Source organism: Protopterus annectens, chromosome 7.part0, assembly GCF_019279795.1.
Source record: "Protopterus annectens isolate FY-2018-M chromosome 7.part0, PAN1.0, whole genome shotgun sequence".
In the NCBI taxonomy this organism is placed as follows: domain Eukaryota; kingdom Metazoa; phylum Chordata; order Ceratodontiformes; family Protopteridae; genus Protopterus; species Protopterus annectens.
In genome coordinates, this window is record NC_056739.1 from 1,999,777,030 (window position 1) to 1,999,797,065 (window position 20,036).

Here is a 20,036-nt window from a genome sequence, read left to right on the forward strand (position 1 = left end):
AAAACAGCTACCATCTTTAATCATCACTTCATCGAATCGATAGCCTCTCTACTAAATTCTCTCCCAACATGCAACAGCTCCTGCAAACCCTCTCATACCTCCTATCTTCCTAACACCCAAGAGACTTTCTCCCTCAAAACTGTGCCAACTTCTTACATTAAACCCCTTCTCTCTAAGCTTAAATCCTGCTCCCCTTCAATAGACAAGCTTCCCTCCTACTTTCTACAAACTGCAGCAGAACCACTGGCCTACCCAGTATCTATCCTAGTTAACCACTCCATCACCGAATCTTATGTCCCCTCCTTATCGAAAAATTTCTATACCTTACCTATTCACAAAGGTGGAAACTCCACCGATATAACAAACTTTAGACCAATTGCCATACTATCTCCTCTCTCCAAAATATTAGAAAAATGTATCCATAACCAGGTTATACACTACTTACTTCAGGAAAACTTACTAACTCATACTCAACATGGATTCCGTCCCAAGCACAGCACCACAACTGCAGTAACATCCTTTATAAATACCGTATTACTCGCCCGAGAAAATAATAAACTTGTCTCTACCCTGTTCCTAGACCTCTCCAAAGCTTTTGATACTGTCTCCCATCCACTTCTCCTCTAAAAACTAAGTCTTAATTTCTCCTCTCATACCTTATTTTGGATCACAAGCTACCTCAGTAACCACCAACAATCAGTTAAATGGCTCTCTGCACAATCCCCCCTTCTCTCAGTGGAAATGGGTGTCCCCTAAGGATCCATCCTTGGGCCTCTACTCTTTAACATATCTACCAACCAATTACACTCCTCCTGCCTCCACTCATCACTAGTGCAGTATGCTGATGACTCTACTGTCATCACAACTGCAGACAACCCATCTGACCTTCACTCTTTAACTCAAGCTACATTCAACTCAATAGAGGCATGGCTCAGTGATAAATTAATTCTCAATCCAAAGAAAACTAAGCTTCTCCTTTTTCTCCCCCAAAAACCTCTCTAACCTCAAATCCACTTTTACCATCCACTCGTGCAACAAGACAATCATCTCATTAGAACCCAGCTCAAAACTACTAGGTGTCACCATAGATGATCAGCTTAAATTTGATATTCACATCACTAATTGTATAAAAAAGACACATCAGAAGCTCGGACATCTGTACCGAAACAAGACATTCCTTACTAATAGGGCCAAAATAACTCTCTCATGCTTTTCTTCTTCCCACCCTACTATACAGCTGCCAAATATTCACAAATCTAAACTCTACACTCCAAACCAAACTAGAAACTACCTATAACAAGGCTGCCAGATTTTCTGCAAACCAAACCTACAAGTTTCACCACTGCTCATCTCTTAAGCAACTAGAATGGCTAGAATTCACCCATCTTCTCAAACTACACCAACTTCAACTGGTCCACTCCATCCTATATCTGCCATCCTTTTGTCCTAGCCTAACATCCCTCTTAACCAAATATTCTCCTGCTAGATCCATTCATAGCTCTGACCACGACTTGCTCCAGATTTCTAAACCTAAAAATAAAATGGGCCACTTGCTTTACAGTTAAAACCATGCAACTTACTGGAATAAACTTCCCCTCTAAATCAGGTCACTAAATCGCCCTAAACAATTCAAAACCGCCACTTGTGAATATTTTAAGAAAAACTGGACTTGTCACTGCACTCATCCACCATGACCTGTCTTCTCCCTAGTGGCCTCAAGTTCTATCCCTCCCTGTAATTCCTCCTGTCTCTCTCCAATCACCTCTTTACCTTCACAAGTATATACAAATATCTTGTAACATCTTGTAATTTCAAGCCCTGAACTGCTTGTATGCTCGAGTATGTAAAATTCTTTAAAATGTATGTTTACTTAATGTACTACCTAACAATTGTATTCTAACATTTCATTGTATCTTTACTGTGGAGCTTTTCTCCCCAGGTCTCTGCTGAAAATGAGCCACAAGCTGACAGACTAACCCGGTCAACAAATGTAAAATAAAATAAAATAAATAATAAATATTAACTAGGCAAACAAAAAAGACACAGCTGAATTATGTGTCCTGTGCATAAAAGTCAAATGGTTGAAGGTTATTAGTAAGGGAAGAATGTAGTGGGGAAAATTGGTCAAAGAACAGTGGACAAGCTTGAGGAAGGTAGAAGATTTAATGAAAAACAGTAGTAATACATGAGTAGCTGAGAAAGGCTGAAGTAAGTTGTTATTGACTTTGAATGTGTTATGGTTTGCATTTCTAAGATGAGTAGACAGGAGGTTCCATAAGGTAGGTGCATGTTACTTAAACATACATTTGTGGAACTTAATTACAGGCAGGAACCAATGCAGAAGATTGTTCTATTTGGGTAGAGTAGATGTATATTTTGTACAGACAGAAAAGACCTGAACATTGGACAGTATTTGTATTCACACTGCATTCTATGGGAGTAGGCAGTCAGCTTTTTGTATGAAAAGACAATGACGCTTTTGTGGACCAAAAAGTGCAATAAATTGACAGATTGCACTCTTCATAAATTGGAGTCCCTTTATACTATTATGCAAGTCAGATGGGCATACTGGAAGGATAAAGTCCAATCAAAACTGCACGTTAGGCTCCTAGTGACCTTATAGATGCACATCTACTACCCGGAAACTTTATTAATGCTCTAATAGGTGGGATAACTAAAGAAGATGTTCTCCAGAAAAATGATAGGCATTTCACCTAAGCAATATGTTCAGCTTAGAAGTTGCCATCATCTTCGATAAGGTGGAGCTCAGTCTCTGCAAATTTCTGAGTTGTTCTAAACAGCATAACCCTAGTTTTACTTATGTCTACACACAGTTATAAGTTTTTGAGTTATCCACTGTGCATGAAGTCATTTTCAAGTTTATAGCACAAACTTTTTCATAACGTCTGACTAAAAGATTGTGAAGGTAAAAGTGAGATGAGAGATACACACTGAGACGAGAAGATGGCCAAGGTCAGAATCATAGTGGATCTCTTTGGTAATCAGTCCTTTCTGGAATATATGGTATCCACTTTGACTGAGAAATGCCAACAGTTTCAGTGGCTCAGCAGCTAGTTCCCTCACATCTGATGCCATGAAGATCAGAAGGTTGTGGATTTCACTTTCACGCCAAGCACTTATATTTATTTTTGCAAGACACACTGTGGAGAGCAGCATATGGAGATGTTGCACTTCTGAGATACATCTTTTGGATGAGACGTACAACTGTGGCACTCTCTGAGTCAGTAGCATCTCAGGTCGGTGTTAGATACTTATCTAAAATGGGTGGCAGCTTTTACTTACAATACACAAGTTCCACAAAAAATATTTATACAAACACATAATTTACATGAGGAATGTATAACAGCAAAAACACAGCATAATATCACAGAATATGTTACCTCCTCATCATCTCTTGTCTTATTAAAGTGCATAACCAACTATCTTAAGCAGTTTTGAAAACAGCCTGCATTTGTACAGTACTGTTACACCACTACAGCCTGGCACCATGGCATTGAAAGAAGAAGCCCTGAGTTTATCCCAGATGATCCAAGATCAGACAGTGGAATGGCTGATGGAGGAGTTTAGCAAGTAGGAGAAAAGGAGTGATTGGCCACTGCTGCCTCCCCCACCCTGGAGTGGGTAGGCAGTACAGCTCACTGTCGGACTGACACCAACAGGAGTGTAGGTGTAGGTATAGTGTTACAGCTGCACCTATATTGGCTATAGCAGCTTCACACTGGACAGCATTCTGCCATACTCAATGAGCAGTGATGGCAGAAGTTGCAGTCACCTACAGGTAGACAGTTAGGTTGAGAAGGGAGGGTCTGTGCAATCAGACTGGCCCTCTCCTTAACAAAACTTTTATCTCTGAGAGGGATAGGCTAAACAGGCTCTCACTGTAGTTAGGGAATGAATGAACCACAGGGATCTTTCTCTGCTTAGGGATTGAATGAACCTAGCTCTAATCGCCAGAGTTTCCAGCTGAAAAAAAATATTGTTACGTCATTCCATTTTTTTTCTGTAAACTCACTTCCCCATAGACATTCTCTAGTTCCCTTGTGGTCCAGAAAGTACAATAAACTGACAGACTGTACTGTTCATGAACTGCAGTTTCCTTACACTGTTATCCACGTCATCTGGGCCAACTGAAAGGGTACAGTCCAACTCATGGATAAGGAAGCTTTCAAAAATAGCATGTTAAGCTTGTAGTCATCACATAGTTTCAAATCCACCAACTGGAAACTTTATTAACAATCAATAGGTGTGATATCCAAAGAAGGTGCTATCCAGCTATGTGCTATGCATTTAACCTAAGCAACTTGATCAACTTGTAAGTCGCTTTCATCTTTCACAAGGTGGTAATCAGCCTTTACAAATATCTGAGTGGTTCAGGACAGCAAAACCCTAGTTTTGCTTATGCTTGTACCCAACTGGGTGTTGCTGAATTATCCATCATGCATGAAAGTTACCTTCAAGTCTATATCACCTAATAGATAATATGGGAGAGAATCGTTTGATCCCAAGATATTCTTCATAAAGTCTGACTACAAAATGATGCTTCCTCCCTTATCCAAATGCTACTGGAGTGCACCTCTTGCCATCTAACCAAATCTTATATTCACACGCTAACAGCCCATTGCTAGTTTTCTCCTTTAATTACTCTTGCTGCTTTCTGATATTTTCCAATATATTATTTTCAGGATTTGCAGCCAATCTTTCTCCTGCTAATTTTTATAAACGTTTTATTCTTTCACATTGTAGGAAAAACTTAATCCATAGTTCCTCCTTATTCATTACATATACTTATTGCAAAAGTTCATCTTTCTCTGACTTGCACTGTATTTCTTTCTATCATATGAAGCCTTCTATGTGTTATCTCAAGACATGATCCCAGAGTTTACTTTCTTTACTTATTCACTTCTTTCTGTTCTGAATTTCTTTCTGGTGGACATCAGTTCTCTCCCTTAATCTTACATTCGCTATATATTGACACAACTTTTTACCCTTTTGCCATTTTTAATCAGGCCAAAAAATGTTCATTCATTTTAATAAAGTTCTTTTTATATTTTCCTTATTTAACTATGATCCTTTTGTATTCTTGTATTTATTGAATAATAAATACCACCTACCATGTTCTTTTAAAGCCCCCCTTTCTGTTATAACCACACACTGTTTACAACAACTAAAAAGTACTAATTTCATTTTACAAGCTTCTTTTCTTAATAGCACTTTTTTGTCCCCCTTGGGATATTTAACCAGCCTGGCTCCCCACTGCCCCACATCCACACCAGGTCTACCAGTTTATCGCCTACCCCCAGACTTACTCTAGTATTGCTGAGGCCTGTTGTGGATCCCCAAGACATCCTGGGGGGCTTTGCCATCTTTGCATCTGTCCTTGAGGGGGTTTCTTGGTATGTCCTACCCACTGCCTTCCCCACCACCCACACTCATCATTTACATCCAAAGGCAACTCCCCTATTTTGACCATGCCCCCCCCCCCCATGGAAGCATCATTGACAAAACCCTCTAACCTGGAATCGGCACACCTATCCCTCCCTGCCACTCTGTCAGTCACACAAGCCACTAATCGAACTTGGATTGGCTGGGTTGTAATTAGTGCTTCATCCCTTTATGCCACCAGAGTGGTCCAGATATTATAACCTTAGTATCTTTTACTTATACAATGTATTTAAGTAAATGACCACTTCAGAGCATACTACCCTCTAAACTAACCAGTTAACTTCTCCTTGGCAGATGACTTCTGTCTGCCTGTCTGCTGAAGTATCAAGCTGCATCTCTAATGCCCTATATATAATATCTCTTTTAGGGTATCAATTTAAATGTGGTTAATATTCTGTGATTCAAAGGTTGGCTTTTAAACTCAAATGACTCCCAGTTCTTGCTTCTTTCATCTACAATTCCACAGGTACAATACAATCCTTTTGTTACCAAAATCACACATAATGGCTTTAATTTGTTGTCCTGCAGCAAGCACTCGATGTATTGCATACTGTTCTTTTGCATATATTGGTTTTCACAGGAGAAAATGTTTATGGAGACTCACTCCAATCTTTTCTTGTACTTCTAGACTTCATAGGTGTTTTTATATAAATAACATTCTGTATCCTCTAGGACATTCTCTGCTACTGCGTACAGTAACCCCTGCCACACATCTTCAGAAGACTGTGTTAAGATTCTTTATCATCACTCAATCATGCCAAAGTGCTCTTAGACAAAGGATTACTCGTTTTATTTTAATGCAAGATATCTCATCTTGCCGCATGTTCAGAGAATTATAAAATGGGAATTCCACATCCCAGATTAAGAAACAACAGATTCCAACAATTTTTCTGCCCTGGGAGAGCTCCTCCCTGCTCCATTGCCCTTCTCTTCTGTACAAGAAAGTGACAAAACACAACACCTTCTGCAAACTAGGAGTGGGAATTCTAAGAGTCTAAATTAAATTACCAATACACCTTGCAAGTAGCACATTGGGTCTCTTCTAAATGCAGGCCATTAACCTAGTGAGACTAATCCAGTCAACAAAATGAAGTAAATAATAAATAAATCAACTAATTAAGATCCTGTATTTCTGAGAGGAAGTCACAAATCCATTTCAGTTGTCTATTATAAAAAGCTTGTTCTAATGAATGGGTAATATGAAGTCTATGGTTGTCTGAAACAAATGACTTCAGTAGTTCCACAGACAATAAACCAGACAATAGTCGTTACAGCTGAGAAGAGTATTGCCATGATGTCCCATTGGTGAAAGCTTTGCTGCTCATTGGAGTGAAGTCTATACTTGGAATATAGTCCAACAGCTGTTTAAAGACAAGTTTTTCAAAGCTCTTGTACTCAACAAAAAGCAGGAATGTGTCTGAATTATTTTTTGCTACAAGGACTTTAAATCTTTGGTGTGGTAACTTCTTTCCATCTGTATGGTATTATTCCAAAAGCGTCTGGCAGGACAGGATTGATTGAGACCGAGTGACAGCTTCAAACTCCAGGAGTCTCATTTTCATTATTACTGAATCAGTTAATCATTGTAGTCTTTGTGTAGTTTCAGATACACAAACAGACTAAACATTTCAGCATCAGTCACGTTACCAGTCTCGCTCCTTCTTCTACGTATAACCCCACCTTACATAATACCTTCAAGATGTTTGAAAAATGTTGTGAAGGGAATATAAGAAAATTACTGAACAGTACGAACAAGCATCATTTTTAGAATATGAATTTTGAAGAAAGAGAAGCGTTGAAACCACTCAGATATATGAAAGATGTCAGAGTGATGAAGGCCAATAAAGGAGGGGGGTTGGTAATTATCCATGAAGACCATTACAAGGTAGCCGTAGAAAAAATGTTACAGAATATTGAAGAATATTGTGAAGCTACCCTGCATTCTAAACATAGTTATACTTTATTCACGTTTTTTTGCATGAGTTGATAATGAACAGTGATTTGGATTACAGTTTGTACAATTTTTTGGTAACTGACAAGCCCAAGGTAGGGGGTTTATTTGGTATCCTAAAAATACACAAAAGCTTGATCAACCCTCTTTTAGGTCTATTGTATTCACTCCCAATTGTATCACTGAAGGTATTCCCTTGTATACGGATTTAATTTTAAACCCATTAGCTAGGGGCTGCCCTCCTTTATATGTGATTTTTGGGATCAAATTAGAATGTTTACTGAGAGTTATATTTATGAAGAGGGACAGGTAATTATGTTTACTGTGGATATAGTGTCTGTATTCACCAGTATCCCACAAGATACAGGTGTAGAGTATATTAGATCATATTTGACATTTAAGGCACACTTTTCAAATGAGAAAATTAATTTATTTTGCTCCCTTTTGGAGGTGTTGTTAGATCACAACTATCTGATATTTAAAGGGGAAATATTACAAACAAATTAAAGGTATCACTATGGGGTCGGCACTAGCTCTGGCTTTTGCTAATGTGGTTTTAGGGTGGTGGGAGAATGAGTTTTTACCTCAAAATATATTTGTTGAAAGAATTATATTTTAGAAGGTTTGTAAATGATTTGTTTTTTATTATTAAGAACAACGAGAGAATGTGAACAGTTGCTGGAAGTATTAAACAGAAGCTCTGACTTTTTAACATTCACTTTAGCTAATGTAGGGTCAAAAGTACATTTTTAGACATTAAAACGGGATGTTAATAAAAAGTCCTTTGATAGTGGGATTTTTCACAGGGAAACCTTTTCAATTTGCGATTTGCATTTTAAAAATAAACACCATGGGTTTATTAAGAAAAATATACCAACAGGTCAGTATATTAGAGCTTCAAGGTTGATTACTAGGGAGATGGATTTTGAGAAAGAAGTGGATGTTATTACTTTTCTCATTTTAGAAAAAAGTTATTGGAAGCAGCAATTATTAGTTAGTGCCAATGAAGCATTGGGTAAGAGACATACACTTTTTGCTCCCATTTTATATGAGTCCTTGGAAAAATAGGGTCTGACAAGACTCACATTAATAATACTCTGGTGTGTAGCCTTGATATGTCTGTAGATAATTTGGATATTTGACAAATTATTTGTGATAACTGGCATATTTTGAAAGGAAATAATGATATTTATAAAGTTGTAGTTGATAAGCAATTATTTGTATATAAGAAAAATAACTGTTTAAAATTTTTGTTACAAAATGATACCTTAGTTAGACCTGTTCATACTATGAAAGAAAAAAGAACTTATACGTGTGGGTTTGCAACACCTGTAGATATATTTGTGAAGGTCCATTCGTTATTTTATCTCATATGGAAAAAACAATTACTGCTACAGGAAGGTTTACGTGTAACTCTAAGGGAGTAGCTTACATCAGTGTTTGTTCAAGATGTAGGGCATTCTATGTTGGTATGACCTCTAGAACATTAAATAAGAGAATTAAAGAACAACTTTATTCTATCATGTGCAAAAATATTAATAACACACTGTATTAGCACGGTGGTGGTGTTGCGGTAGCGCTGTCGCCTCACAGTAAGACGTTATCCCATTTGATTCTCAGCTAGAGTGTCTTCTGTCTGGAGACATGCATGAATGGGCATACCTTCGTTGAAGGTTGTGTGTCAGGGCTGGCAACTCGGCACGTAAAAATCTACTGCCAATCATTAGCGGACCGTAGTTCAGCTGTGGCGACCCCTAACCGGGAAAAGCCGAAAGATACAACAACAACAAGGGTATGTGAAAATTATAACAAGTTCCTGTTTTTTGTGTTTAAACAGGTATTTGAAGATGCAAGGGGGGACTTTAAAAATCATACTGGCAAAAGGGAGACTGTATGGCAAATAATGTAAAGAGCAATGAATACCCTGGCCTAAAGCTATAAATATTAAATGTTTCCTAAAAGACAGGAGTGTAAATTTTTAAATGCTTTCTTGTGTGCATTATTTTCACGTGTATTTTTACTCATGCTTATGAATTTTAATGGTCCTTTAAAAGTTAATACTCTTTTAAATTAGTATAATTAAATGATTAATTATGTATTGTGATTGGATGATTTGTATTTACATACTAAGATGAATATTGATTTTGTAATTCTGGTGAACTTTGTACTGATGAAAAACAGTTATTAAAGTTTGGTACACTTAATATCGTGCTACCATAATAGGATGTACTCTACATCTGGAGTATGTAGGTTAGAATTATATATTGCATACCGTATGGGGGCTCATGGATGTTAGTACAACATCTTTACTCAGTCTGTGCTTAACGTGCACTAGCCCTGAATTCGGTGCTCTACATTTGGTCCGTGTGTTAGCACTGCAAGATGCATGTTACATGCTATTCACTTGTGCCAGCAGCACCTGTTACTGTTCATGCTGAGCTTATGCAAGCGACTAGCATGTGATATTCTACATGCGCAGATTCACTGGCAACTGGCATGAGAACTGTACGACTTCCTGCATTTGTCTCAGTGATAACATGTTCCCCCTGACTTATGCTCATTGTATACTCCTCCTTTCTGAAAGCAGGTATCCATCCAGTACAAAAAACTAAAGATTTTTGGCTTCAGTGAACACAGCCTTGCACTGTTTTTTAGTGAAGTTAACAGACTGCTCACATATCATCTGGGGATCCCATCCTTTCCTCTAAATGACAGTTTAGAGTCTACATGTGCTCTCTGCCTATGTGCTTGTTCTCAATATATTCTGTTTTTTCCTTCACATTAAGACATGCTGCTTAGGCTGATTAGCTAGTCTAATATATTACCTTCAGATCTGTATTATGAAACCTTTCTTCCACAGTACCAGTGTAAAGGCGCATTTAACTATGTGGATTAATTGGTATTAGATTAGCAGACTCTAGGCTGGACCACATACTGCTGCCTGAGATGTAAATGCTCTCCTAAACTGTTTGTCCTGTAAGTTGATGCTTTCATGAATAACTATCCAGTATCATTGTTGGTGTGACTATGTCACTGGAATACAGCAGATAAAGCAATGGGCCCTAAAATTCTAGGATGGCCTCTCTGATAACAAAGGGCTTAGTCCACATCATAACACATAACAGCCTTATTCTCATTATTCATATCCTTAGATTCTCACCAGTTTTTAGAAACTGCCAGTGTATTTAAATGGCTCCCTATCACATTGCTGAAAGTTCAAATCTCCGAAGATGATATGGCCGAGACCATATCACCGAAGATTTGAATTGCCGACATTTGTGTATTGGGATCGCCGTACAGTGTGGAACCCGGGATTTGCCATTTTCCTCACTGTAGTGCAATCGAGGAGTTGGTACATTTAAGTTGTAGGGGGTGTGGGGGGTGCAGGGTAGCTTGCCCCCCTGCAGAAACGTACACGTAAGTTGTTCTGTGCTTTTATCACCGTGTCGTCAATTCAAATCTTGGGTGATATGGTCTCAGCCATATCGTTTTTGGAGATTTGAACTGTCGGCAAAGTGACAGTGATCCATTTAAATCAACATCTGTTGGATCAGCTGCTCAATATCCTTATTGGTATCAGGGTATGGAATGTCCATAACTTTTCTTTGTTTACTCTTTTAGCAACAAAGTAAAGGATTTAATCAGAACCCTGTAGTATAGTCTGACTTTCCACACAACTATACTTTGTATAATTCATTAGGCTGCCATCTTCCAAATATTTAGCATGCCATTTCTGAGAAGTGGGCTTCATAAGTCTGGATAAGGTTGATCTCAAACAGGTCACAATTCAATAATAGGTCAATATTATGAAACTGAATTATAATTACTGTCTGCCTTTAATACTACCCACTCTTAGTTTCAAAGAATCACTAAATAGAGCACTCAGAAGTCCTCCATGTTTCTGTGGTACACTTCAGTATAACTGCGAGAGAACAATCTTTGGGGATCTATCTACCAAGTTAGCAGCCATTTCCTCATCTACAGCCATCAAACCATTTGTTCTCCCCTTGTTCAATCAGTACATTCCTTGCAGTTACCACTCACCTTGGGGTCAAATTTGGGAAAAAATGACTACTAAGTGGTGTACTTTACCACTAATTTAATTCTAAAATTGACCTAAGCAAAAGTGAGGATTATGGCCTTCAGGAGGGAAGACTTCATGCAGTAGCGCAGAGCCATACAAGCACATTATCATCATGGTGTAGTGATAGTTTGGAAGGACAGTGAGGTGTTGCATCAAAACTGTCTTCACAGAAGCAGCACGGCTTTGTGTGTAATAAGCATGTCAACAAAAAATAAAAGGAAAGGAATGTTATGACTCTCAAATGATACAATATCAAAGACTAAAGGAAAATATGAAAATACAGGATACAAAAGACAGATGACTCTTAATTAAACAAGAAAGAATGAGGAAATGTAGTCAGAAGAACAAAGGCCCAGACGGAGAAAAGAACAGTCAAGTCAGTGAGGACGAGAGATGAAATGTGTGGTATTTATATTAATGAGCAGAGCAATGAGAGGGGAGAGTGGGGAAAGTTGGATGAACTGCATGGGCAATGAGACAAAAGGACAGCTATAAAATCTAGCCAGCAGGAAAGTCTTGCAAGAAAGGGCTGACCCATGTGCTTTCGAAAAACTGATCTTAAAAAACTTCAAAAGTTAGTAAAGCAATGGGACTTGAAAAAGTTCAGTTGTGTGAGTATTATAACAGTGTATGTTCACATAGAAAGATCACTACTACAGCATTATTCCTTACCAATGGAAATTATCTGCTGGCATGTGCCTTCTCTTCTGTCTTGATTTCCACAGTTTCAAAGACACCTAGAGTACCAAGGATGTCAGTGTGATGGCTCAGTTCAAAGGGGAGAAATATGCCATGTCGTCAATCCTTTTTTAGCTAAAGCCATAACCAGCAAGTATGTCATGGATAGTGCAGATTATCTATCCAAAGTAATCTGCTCTAGTGTCCCAGACCATAAGTAGGGGACTCAACTCTGCTATGCCAGCCTGGCATGATGAGGACAAGTCTATATTATGTCCGCAAAAAATGAATTCGCTGAACTGCATCTACATCGAAAATGCAGTTCAGCGACTTGATAATAGTGAAATTGCGGTACAGTGACGATTGGAAAATTTGCCCTTTCCTCACTGTAGTGTGATCTTGGAGTTGGAATATATAATTACCGGGAGGTGGGGGGCACAGCCACCCACAAGAGCGAATTCGCTGAACTGCATTTTCAATGTAGATGCCGTTCAGGGAATTCATTTTTCGCGGACATAATATAGACCTGATGAGGACAGCTGGATGCACCCTAAAAGCCTTGACAGGATACTACCTGGATCAAGAATAACACTTTAGAAGTAAAGACAAAGAGTAGAGGTCTCCCTGCTTTAATATCTCCCCCATGTTAAGAATGCAAATGAGTGAAAGTGATATATTAAAAGATCACATGGTCTCTTCCTTCGCATTTAGGAGTAGAGACAGGTGGCCTATCAACATCACTTCCATTATTCATCTTAGGTGTGAAGAAGTCAATCAAAGGGAAGGTGAGTGGAAGTGTATGCTGCATCAGTAAGCCTTCTATTTGGACATCTGTTGTTACCATGAGTTTATTCACAAAGCTGTACTATATTCATCATAAAGATCACTGATGTAGTATCATTGCTTATCCATGGCTAACGTACTGGGGTCACAGCATACTCTTTAGGACTGCAAGGCCAAACTTTGCCTTACTTCTGTGCTGGAAATCTACTTTGTAGTGTTTTAAAAGCTGTGCCACAGGTAGCCTCACCTGAAACATTTCTATAAAAGGACAGTCTGATGGCTACTGCCTTAGCTGTGTTTCCAATGTTTCCCATGATTCTCTAAAAAAAAAAAAACAGCCACTAAGAAATGGTCTGTTTTGTGACTTATCTGTCTTGTTTACCTGTTGCAAAGGAGAAAAAGAGCTGATGAAACTGTCTGAGGGTGGCAGTTCTGTGCAGTACCTCAATAACATATGAATATCTACTGAAAGTAATGCGCTCTCCTCTTCGGGATTAAATACAAACAGCTTAATAGATGAATTCAAGGCCAACTATGAAATTACTTTTCACCTAAGCAATTTGATTCAAAATTTGCAGTTTCCCTCTGAAGGACTGTGTCTGTTTGTTTTCACATTAGTGCCTGCAGTTTAGAGATCCTACCAGCAAATATAAAGGCAACAAGAAAAAATGATTTCCAGGATAAAGATGTAAAGACTACTGAGATGATATGCTCAGGGGTGCAAAGGTCAGTTTTCCACCATAGTATTAAGGTTACAAGGAGGACGAGAACAGGACGTCCAGGGGAATTAGTGTATCACCCCCTTCAGAAATTGCTTCACTGCAATGTAAACAGATAAGAAGAGTTCCACGGGGAGACAGAATGTAATCCCTGGCAGGTATCCCTTTACAGGTGCATATTAATGCATATTATAAACAGGTGTGGAGTAGCTCAGCTAAACATTGCAGGGCTATAACTTCTTTAGGTGCAGTAGGATGGATACCCTTAGAAACCTACCAAACAGATGGTGTTTATCAACTAACCGTATAACACTTTCTTGTGCTCAGTTTCCAGGCCTATTGCAGAATACCCATCACTTCCTTAAAGAAGTGGCCATGAAGGGTGCTAGACTGATACCATCCATGACTGAAGCCTGAGAAGCCTTTGGTTTTGATTCATTCATAACCTAATCTGTTATATTAGAAGGGTAGATAGGAAAAAAACATATGGTGCTCAAATCTTTTTGCACAAGAATCTAATGCAGACAATTTTTACCTGGTAATTCTCTTGTAATGAAAACATGTCTAATTCTTGGGTCCATACCTCTGTAGTGCATCTTGGAAAATGTCTTTGTTCTAGCTGCACTCGTGGAAGCTGGAAAAGGATATGCTAAGCTTGTCCACCATGGAGTTCTTATCTGATTGGATGCATGTACCCAAGAGACACAGGCTTTAATTAGAGGACAGTTCCCAGGTTATCATAGCCAGCTTGCACAATGGACATGAATGACTGCTCCCCATACCTCTCAACTGTAGCAGAATGCCCAGATTTTTGTCTCATAGTTTTGATCTTTTATGTATAAAATTTGTGGTTTTCTGTCAAATGAGTGAGGATTGAATTCAGTAAATAATAACAGACATTTAAGTTTCAGACTTCATATCTCTTATAAAATGCATGGGAACACAACCTTGTATTGTAGTAAATGTTTAAGTTTATAAGAGCAATATTTAATATTTGTCTCTGTTTTTGGGTTTTGTTCTCCCATTATTTTTGGCTCTGTCCAGATTTCTTGTGCTGAGTTTGAGAGGTATTCTGCTCCCTGATTGTTTAAGTAGTGCATCACCATGCTGTTCCTTACTGCTACCTTTAATATGCCCAGGCCAAGGATTAGAGCTTCTTTATAACTATGTGTTTCTCTACCACTGTACTGCTCCAACTACATATGGGATCCAAGCCATGTCTTAAGCATTTGGTGTCAAAGACTGAGTATAGCGTGGTGTTATAGGGGGCATTGTCAAGTGGTCTAACAGTCGGACCACCCACTGAATTCCCTCCTTAGGGAAGTGACAAATAACAGTACCTTCTCCAAAGGTAGGAGTGGTTCTCCTAGAGACTCTTGAGAAACACTGTATCTGTGGAGTCTGTCTTCTGGCTTCATCAGGACTGAAGCTTATGTGTAGCCAAACGCTTTACAAAGTGTTTAAGATGTCATGTGTGTCCTCTTGGCAACATGAGCAAAGAAGGGTCCCAGATGGAGTACCATTCCCTGAGGGAAGAACAGTTTGTTTATCTTTGCAGCCTGCATCACACACAGAAAGGTCATTGAGACTGCAGGTCTTGGGTTAGATATCAAAAACTTCAAGGAAATTCCCAGGCTGATAAAGCATTGAATAACATACTATATGACCTTTTGAAACTCATATGAAGATTGTGCTTGGATCACACAGTTATCAAGCTAGGTATAAATGTGAATCCTCATTAATTTTGATGAGGGCAAATACTGAGGTCAGGCATGTGATGAACACTGTGGGTGCAGTGGAAAGGCTAAAGGGCAAGGAAGAGAACTGGTAGGACTCCTGCCCTGCTCAGGTGCAGAGAGGAACTGCAGGTGGTCTTTGTGAAAAGGGACATGCAAATAGGCACTTTTTACTTCCAGTGTTATCAGTAATGCATCTTGTACAAGAGTTAACATTCTGAACTTTGTATGTTTCAATAGGATTAAGAGAATCTCCTGTGAATAATTTCAGTCTCATTTAATTGTTGTGTGATTAACATACCGCAAAGTACCTAAAACCTTAAGAGGTCACAACTCAAAATTAAAACAATCACAAGATTGTAAAACACAAAATCAATTTATTTTTGCAGATGATAAACCTCTTTGTACCTCCCAACATGGGAGAAGAACCCCATATATAAACTATATATATATATCTATCTATATATATATATATATATATATATATGTGTGTGTGTGTGTGTGTGTGTATGTGTGTGTATGTATAAAGAAACTCAGAGAAAAAGAGAGAAAGACAGATGGAACAGAACCTTCACCTTCTCAGTGTTCTCCAAGTTCTACAACAACTAATCCAACCCAGTGGCATTCCATACATGATGTCCATAACATTGCTTAACTAGACATCAACAGATAGCAGGAATACCCCTTCAAGAACATGAATAGAAAATCCAGGACTGGTCTCTACAGGCACCATCCTCCTTTGAGACAAGAAGCAATTTGCAGTAGAAATCTTTTCTTTGTTCCTCTTTGAAGACTCTCCCAACATCCATCTCGTTAAGTAAGTTAAAAGGCTTAGAGCAAATGGAAACCTTTGCCCATCTTCCTTAACACCTGACTTACCACTTAACTACACAATTCCTGATACTTTCTTCCCTTAGCAGTTGATGTAGAGGGGTAACGCATGCAAAGAAGCTGCATTGGCTACTGTTATTTTTCAATAACTTTATGCAGCATTTTCAGTTTGTAAATGACTTACAGTGAATATTTCAGAACTATTGAGTTGAAGTTTGTAATCACACGATGCATGTATTCTCTTAAACAGCTAAGCAGCTGAATCTGTCACAGACATCTTCATGAAAGGGCTCAGGCAAAAATATATATTTGATCCTCCTTGAAGGCATTACTGCCGAGAAGTCAGAGAGAGAATAAAGATTTTAGAGCTCTGTGTTGGTCACTGGTCTGTGGTTTTCGATATTTGTTTTCTTTTCTTGTGTTTTTTTTATTTAACAATCTGTATTTACTCTGGAAAACTTAAGGGGGAATTCATAAAAGTTATTGCCAGGTGTACATGATGTGCACAGCTCAAGGTAACCTTTTTGAATTCACAGGCAGCCCTACTGTGATGTAATTGCAGAATGATGTGAAACACCATGGTGGGCTGTTTCCATGGGCATGCCAGATGGTAATAAGGCAGTCCAGGGGAGAGGCATATGCTAACTAGCCATGAACTATCTCCACTGGAACTGTCTCAGGGAAGGCTTCTACATGCTGAGTGATTCATAGAATCGCTCTAACATGTAGATTAGTACAGTCACTCCTTGCACCTTGTATTAGTGATTATGACCAAAAGGCTGTGTTCAACTATCACAGTAGAGGAAAATGCTGGAGAGTTTAGTGGTAAGTTACGGTAAGGAGCTGCGTGTATGTGTGAGTGTGCATCTGCTGGGAGGCAGCATAAGGGGAGTTAGTTGGGGGCAAGTAAGGTAGGTGTGTGTGTGTGTGTGTGTGTGTGTGTGTGTGTGTGTGTGTGTGTGTGTGTGTGTGTCTGTGTATTCATATAGTATGATATGGGTTGAGTGTGCCTATAAGTCCAATCAGGTGGAGTGGGTGCTACTTTGTGTGATTTTGTGTGTGTGTGTGGGGGGGGTACAGGTGGCTGTCATCCTTCCACACACCCCTATACTAATGAGCACAGCCTACAACACTGGGTGGCAGGATGACTAGACATCAGGCATTACTTTTACTTCTCATGCCCCTTAATGGCACTTATCGGAGATCAGGGTAAACCGCTGGACACCAAAGAAACTTGTTTAATAAGATGTGTAGTCGGGTGGAAAGCTAGATGCTAGGGATACCTTGGATGTACTGAAGGATATGACATGTGTAACTCTAATGTCTTGCATTAATGACTTACTGAAATCTTCCACGACTTATAATGTCAGGAAAAAAAGACATCAAGGATATTCATACAACACAGGGGCAGGTATGCAAACTGTGTTGTGGTATGTTTTTGTGTATGTGTGTGCTTGTTTGAATGTGTGTAATGTGCTTGTGAGAGTGAGAGGTGGGTGCCTTTGTTTACATGATGCGAACGCCAGCACTATTAACTAACTCAGAAAGTGCTGATGTGTACTCTGTAGAAGTTAACTGTGATGGGCATGCGGATTTACTGATAATGAAGTCTTTCCTCATTGCAGCCAATGTGTCTATGAATAATAAAATACTGCATTTTGTTTACAATGCCTTTTACTATAGACCTTAATGCAATGTGATGTAGTAGATAGTTAATGAATCCTCATGTCAGTGTTCTCCTGAAAAACCACTCAAGGTGGAAAGTGTGTCAGTGTTTGAAAACATAATTTCTGTAAAAATCAGAGCTATATACAACAAAGAATCAGGTGATTGTTATATAACATAGATCACATTAGTCATCTTAGCTTCTATAAATGCAGCATGCTTTGTTGGTGTTAAAGAGTTCTTGGAGTAGAAAAAAATACAAACATTTGATTAATCAGAAGATGGTACCTTGATAGAAAGTCCTGGGGTTCCTGGTGGGCCAATTGGTCCAAATGGCCCAGGGGACCCAGGATCGCCAGGGGGTCCTCTGGATCCAGGTAAGCCTGGAGAACCCTAGAAAGAAGAAAAAAATGAGCAGAAACATTAGTTTTTTTCAGCCAACCTTCATGCTTAGTATACCATATTGAATAAAAGTGTAGTAATGAATAATCTATGGTAGACTAAAGAGAAACTACAACTATTCCTGTCACATTATTCTTCAGAAGAAGCTGTATGCTTGGAGTTTTCCTTTTCCTTGGCAGAGAGATTTTCTCACATGCATTGTAAACATAGCTGGCAGTCCCCTTTATCTTCCCTTGTCTCCAGAAACACTTCTTTAATACTGTATGTTACAGAGAGCTTAATGGGCTGTAACAGTAGCATAGAGAACACAGACCCATTTCAGTTTTGCCTGATCATTACCTGAATTCACTATAGACCTAATTTTAGTGTTGTTAGCAAATTTATTAGTCCAAATGTCATGGTATGCTAGAAAAACAGACATGAATATTATAAACAGTATTGGTCCAAGAAAGGAGTCTTGTGGTATACCCACAGAAAGTGATCTATCTCCAGAAGGGACTTCACTGACTTTAATTTTGAAAGTGCTACTATTTAGTCAGTTTGCTATCCACTTTATAATGGACCCATTCATCTTATTATTAGACATTATTTTGATATTTCATGATAGGAAACTGAATCAAATGCTTTTGTGAAATCCAAATAATCTACATCTACTGACAGCCCAATATATAAAGCTCTTTCCAGTTTAACTTCTCCAAATCTTTTGGGTTTATAATACCATGACGGGAAGGGACCCCATTCCTACGGCATGGTATAATTAAAGTTCATGAAATTAGTACTGTTTCAATCTTTGATGTTACCCAAAAGTACTTTTTGCAGCATCTACAACTAGCCGAGAACTGACTCTTGCAATTGATAGGGAGTTACATGTACTGGTAGCATTAATCTAAATCCAACTATAGAAACCTTTATAGACCCATTGCTCTTACTTCTATTGGAACTGTTTGGCTCTCTTTCATCCACATTACTCTTGTTTCTGCCTGTGAATCTTGATATTGATATTTTGTGTCTCTCTGTACATAAACACTAATGTGGTCTTGGGCGTAACTATTTCAATGATCAATGGCACTTTTTTCATGAACTTATACTTCTGGATTTCTAGCATTTATTTTTGAACTGTTGGTATTGGATGATGCCATGTGAAGAACACTTCATCATTCTCTATAATTCTTTGTGCTACTTCCATACTGTAGTATTTGCACAATCCCCAATGCAACAGTCTTACCACATTATTTTACCTTTCACTGTACAGGCCCTCTGCTATGAGTATATCACACCCAGCAGCAAGGTGTGCAACTGTTTCCAATTATTTTTACAGAACCTACATTTGTCTTTTTCTCCCACATGTTCAGTGGACTTTGTAAACCAACATGGACAAAGTCGATTGTCCTAGGCTTTCATTATTAATCTGTCATCCCTGGTTTCAACTCACCTCTCCTTCACCATTCCTGTATAAAATCCTGATCAACATGACTTTGCTTCAGGAAATCTTTACACTTGCCACTATGTTTATGATTTTTCCACATATTTTCTTTCTCATCTGATTCTTTTCCTTATATTCTTTCCTTTGTTTTTGGCACATTCAGCTGCTGACTGATTTTTGTCAACTTCTGGTTTGACTGGCCTATAGCCATTCTGTCTTCCTTGGCTAAAATAATGGAAAAATGTATCCACAAGCAATTTCTTGCCTATCCAAATCAAAACACTCTCCTAGCCCCCTCCCA

At 38.6% G+C, this 20,036-nt stretch overlaps 1 protein-coding gene across 3 annotated transcripts in view; it reads right to left on the reverse strand.

Moving 5' to 3' along the window:
* LOC122807296 (collagen alpha-1(VII) chain-like) overlaps nt 1-20,036 on the reverse strand; it is a gene marked incomplete at its 5' end in the record, with an annotated part of 1,562,855 nt that overhangs the window by 1,343,120 nt on the left and 199,699 nt on the right. For all 3 annotated transcript variants that reach the window (XM_044078425.1, XM_044078422.1, XM_044078423.1), the window contains 1 exon segment: nt 18,199-18,303. In XM_044078425.1, the coding sequence (XP_043934360.1) occupies nt 18,199-18,303 (105 nt within the window).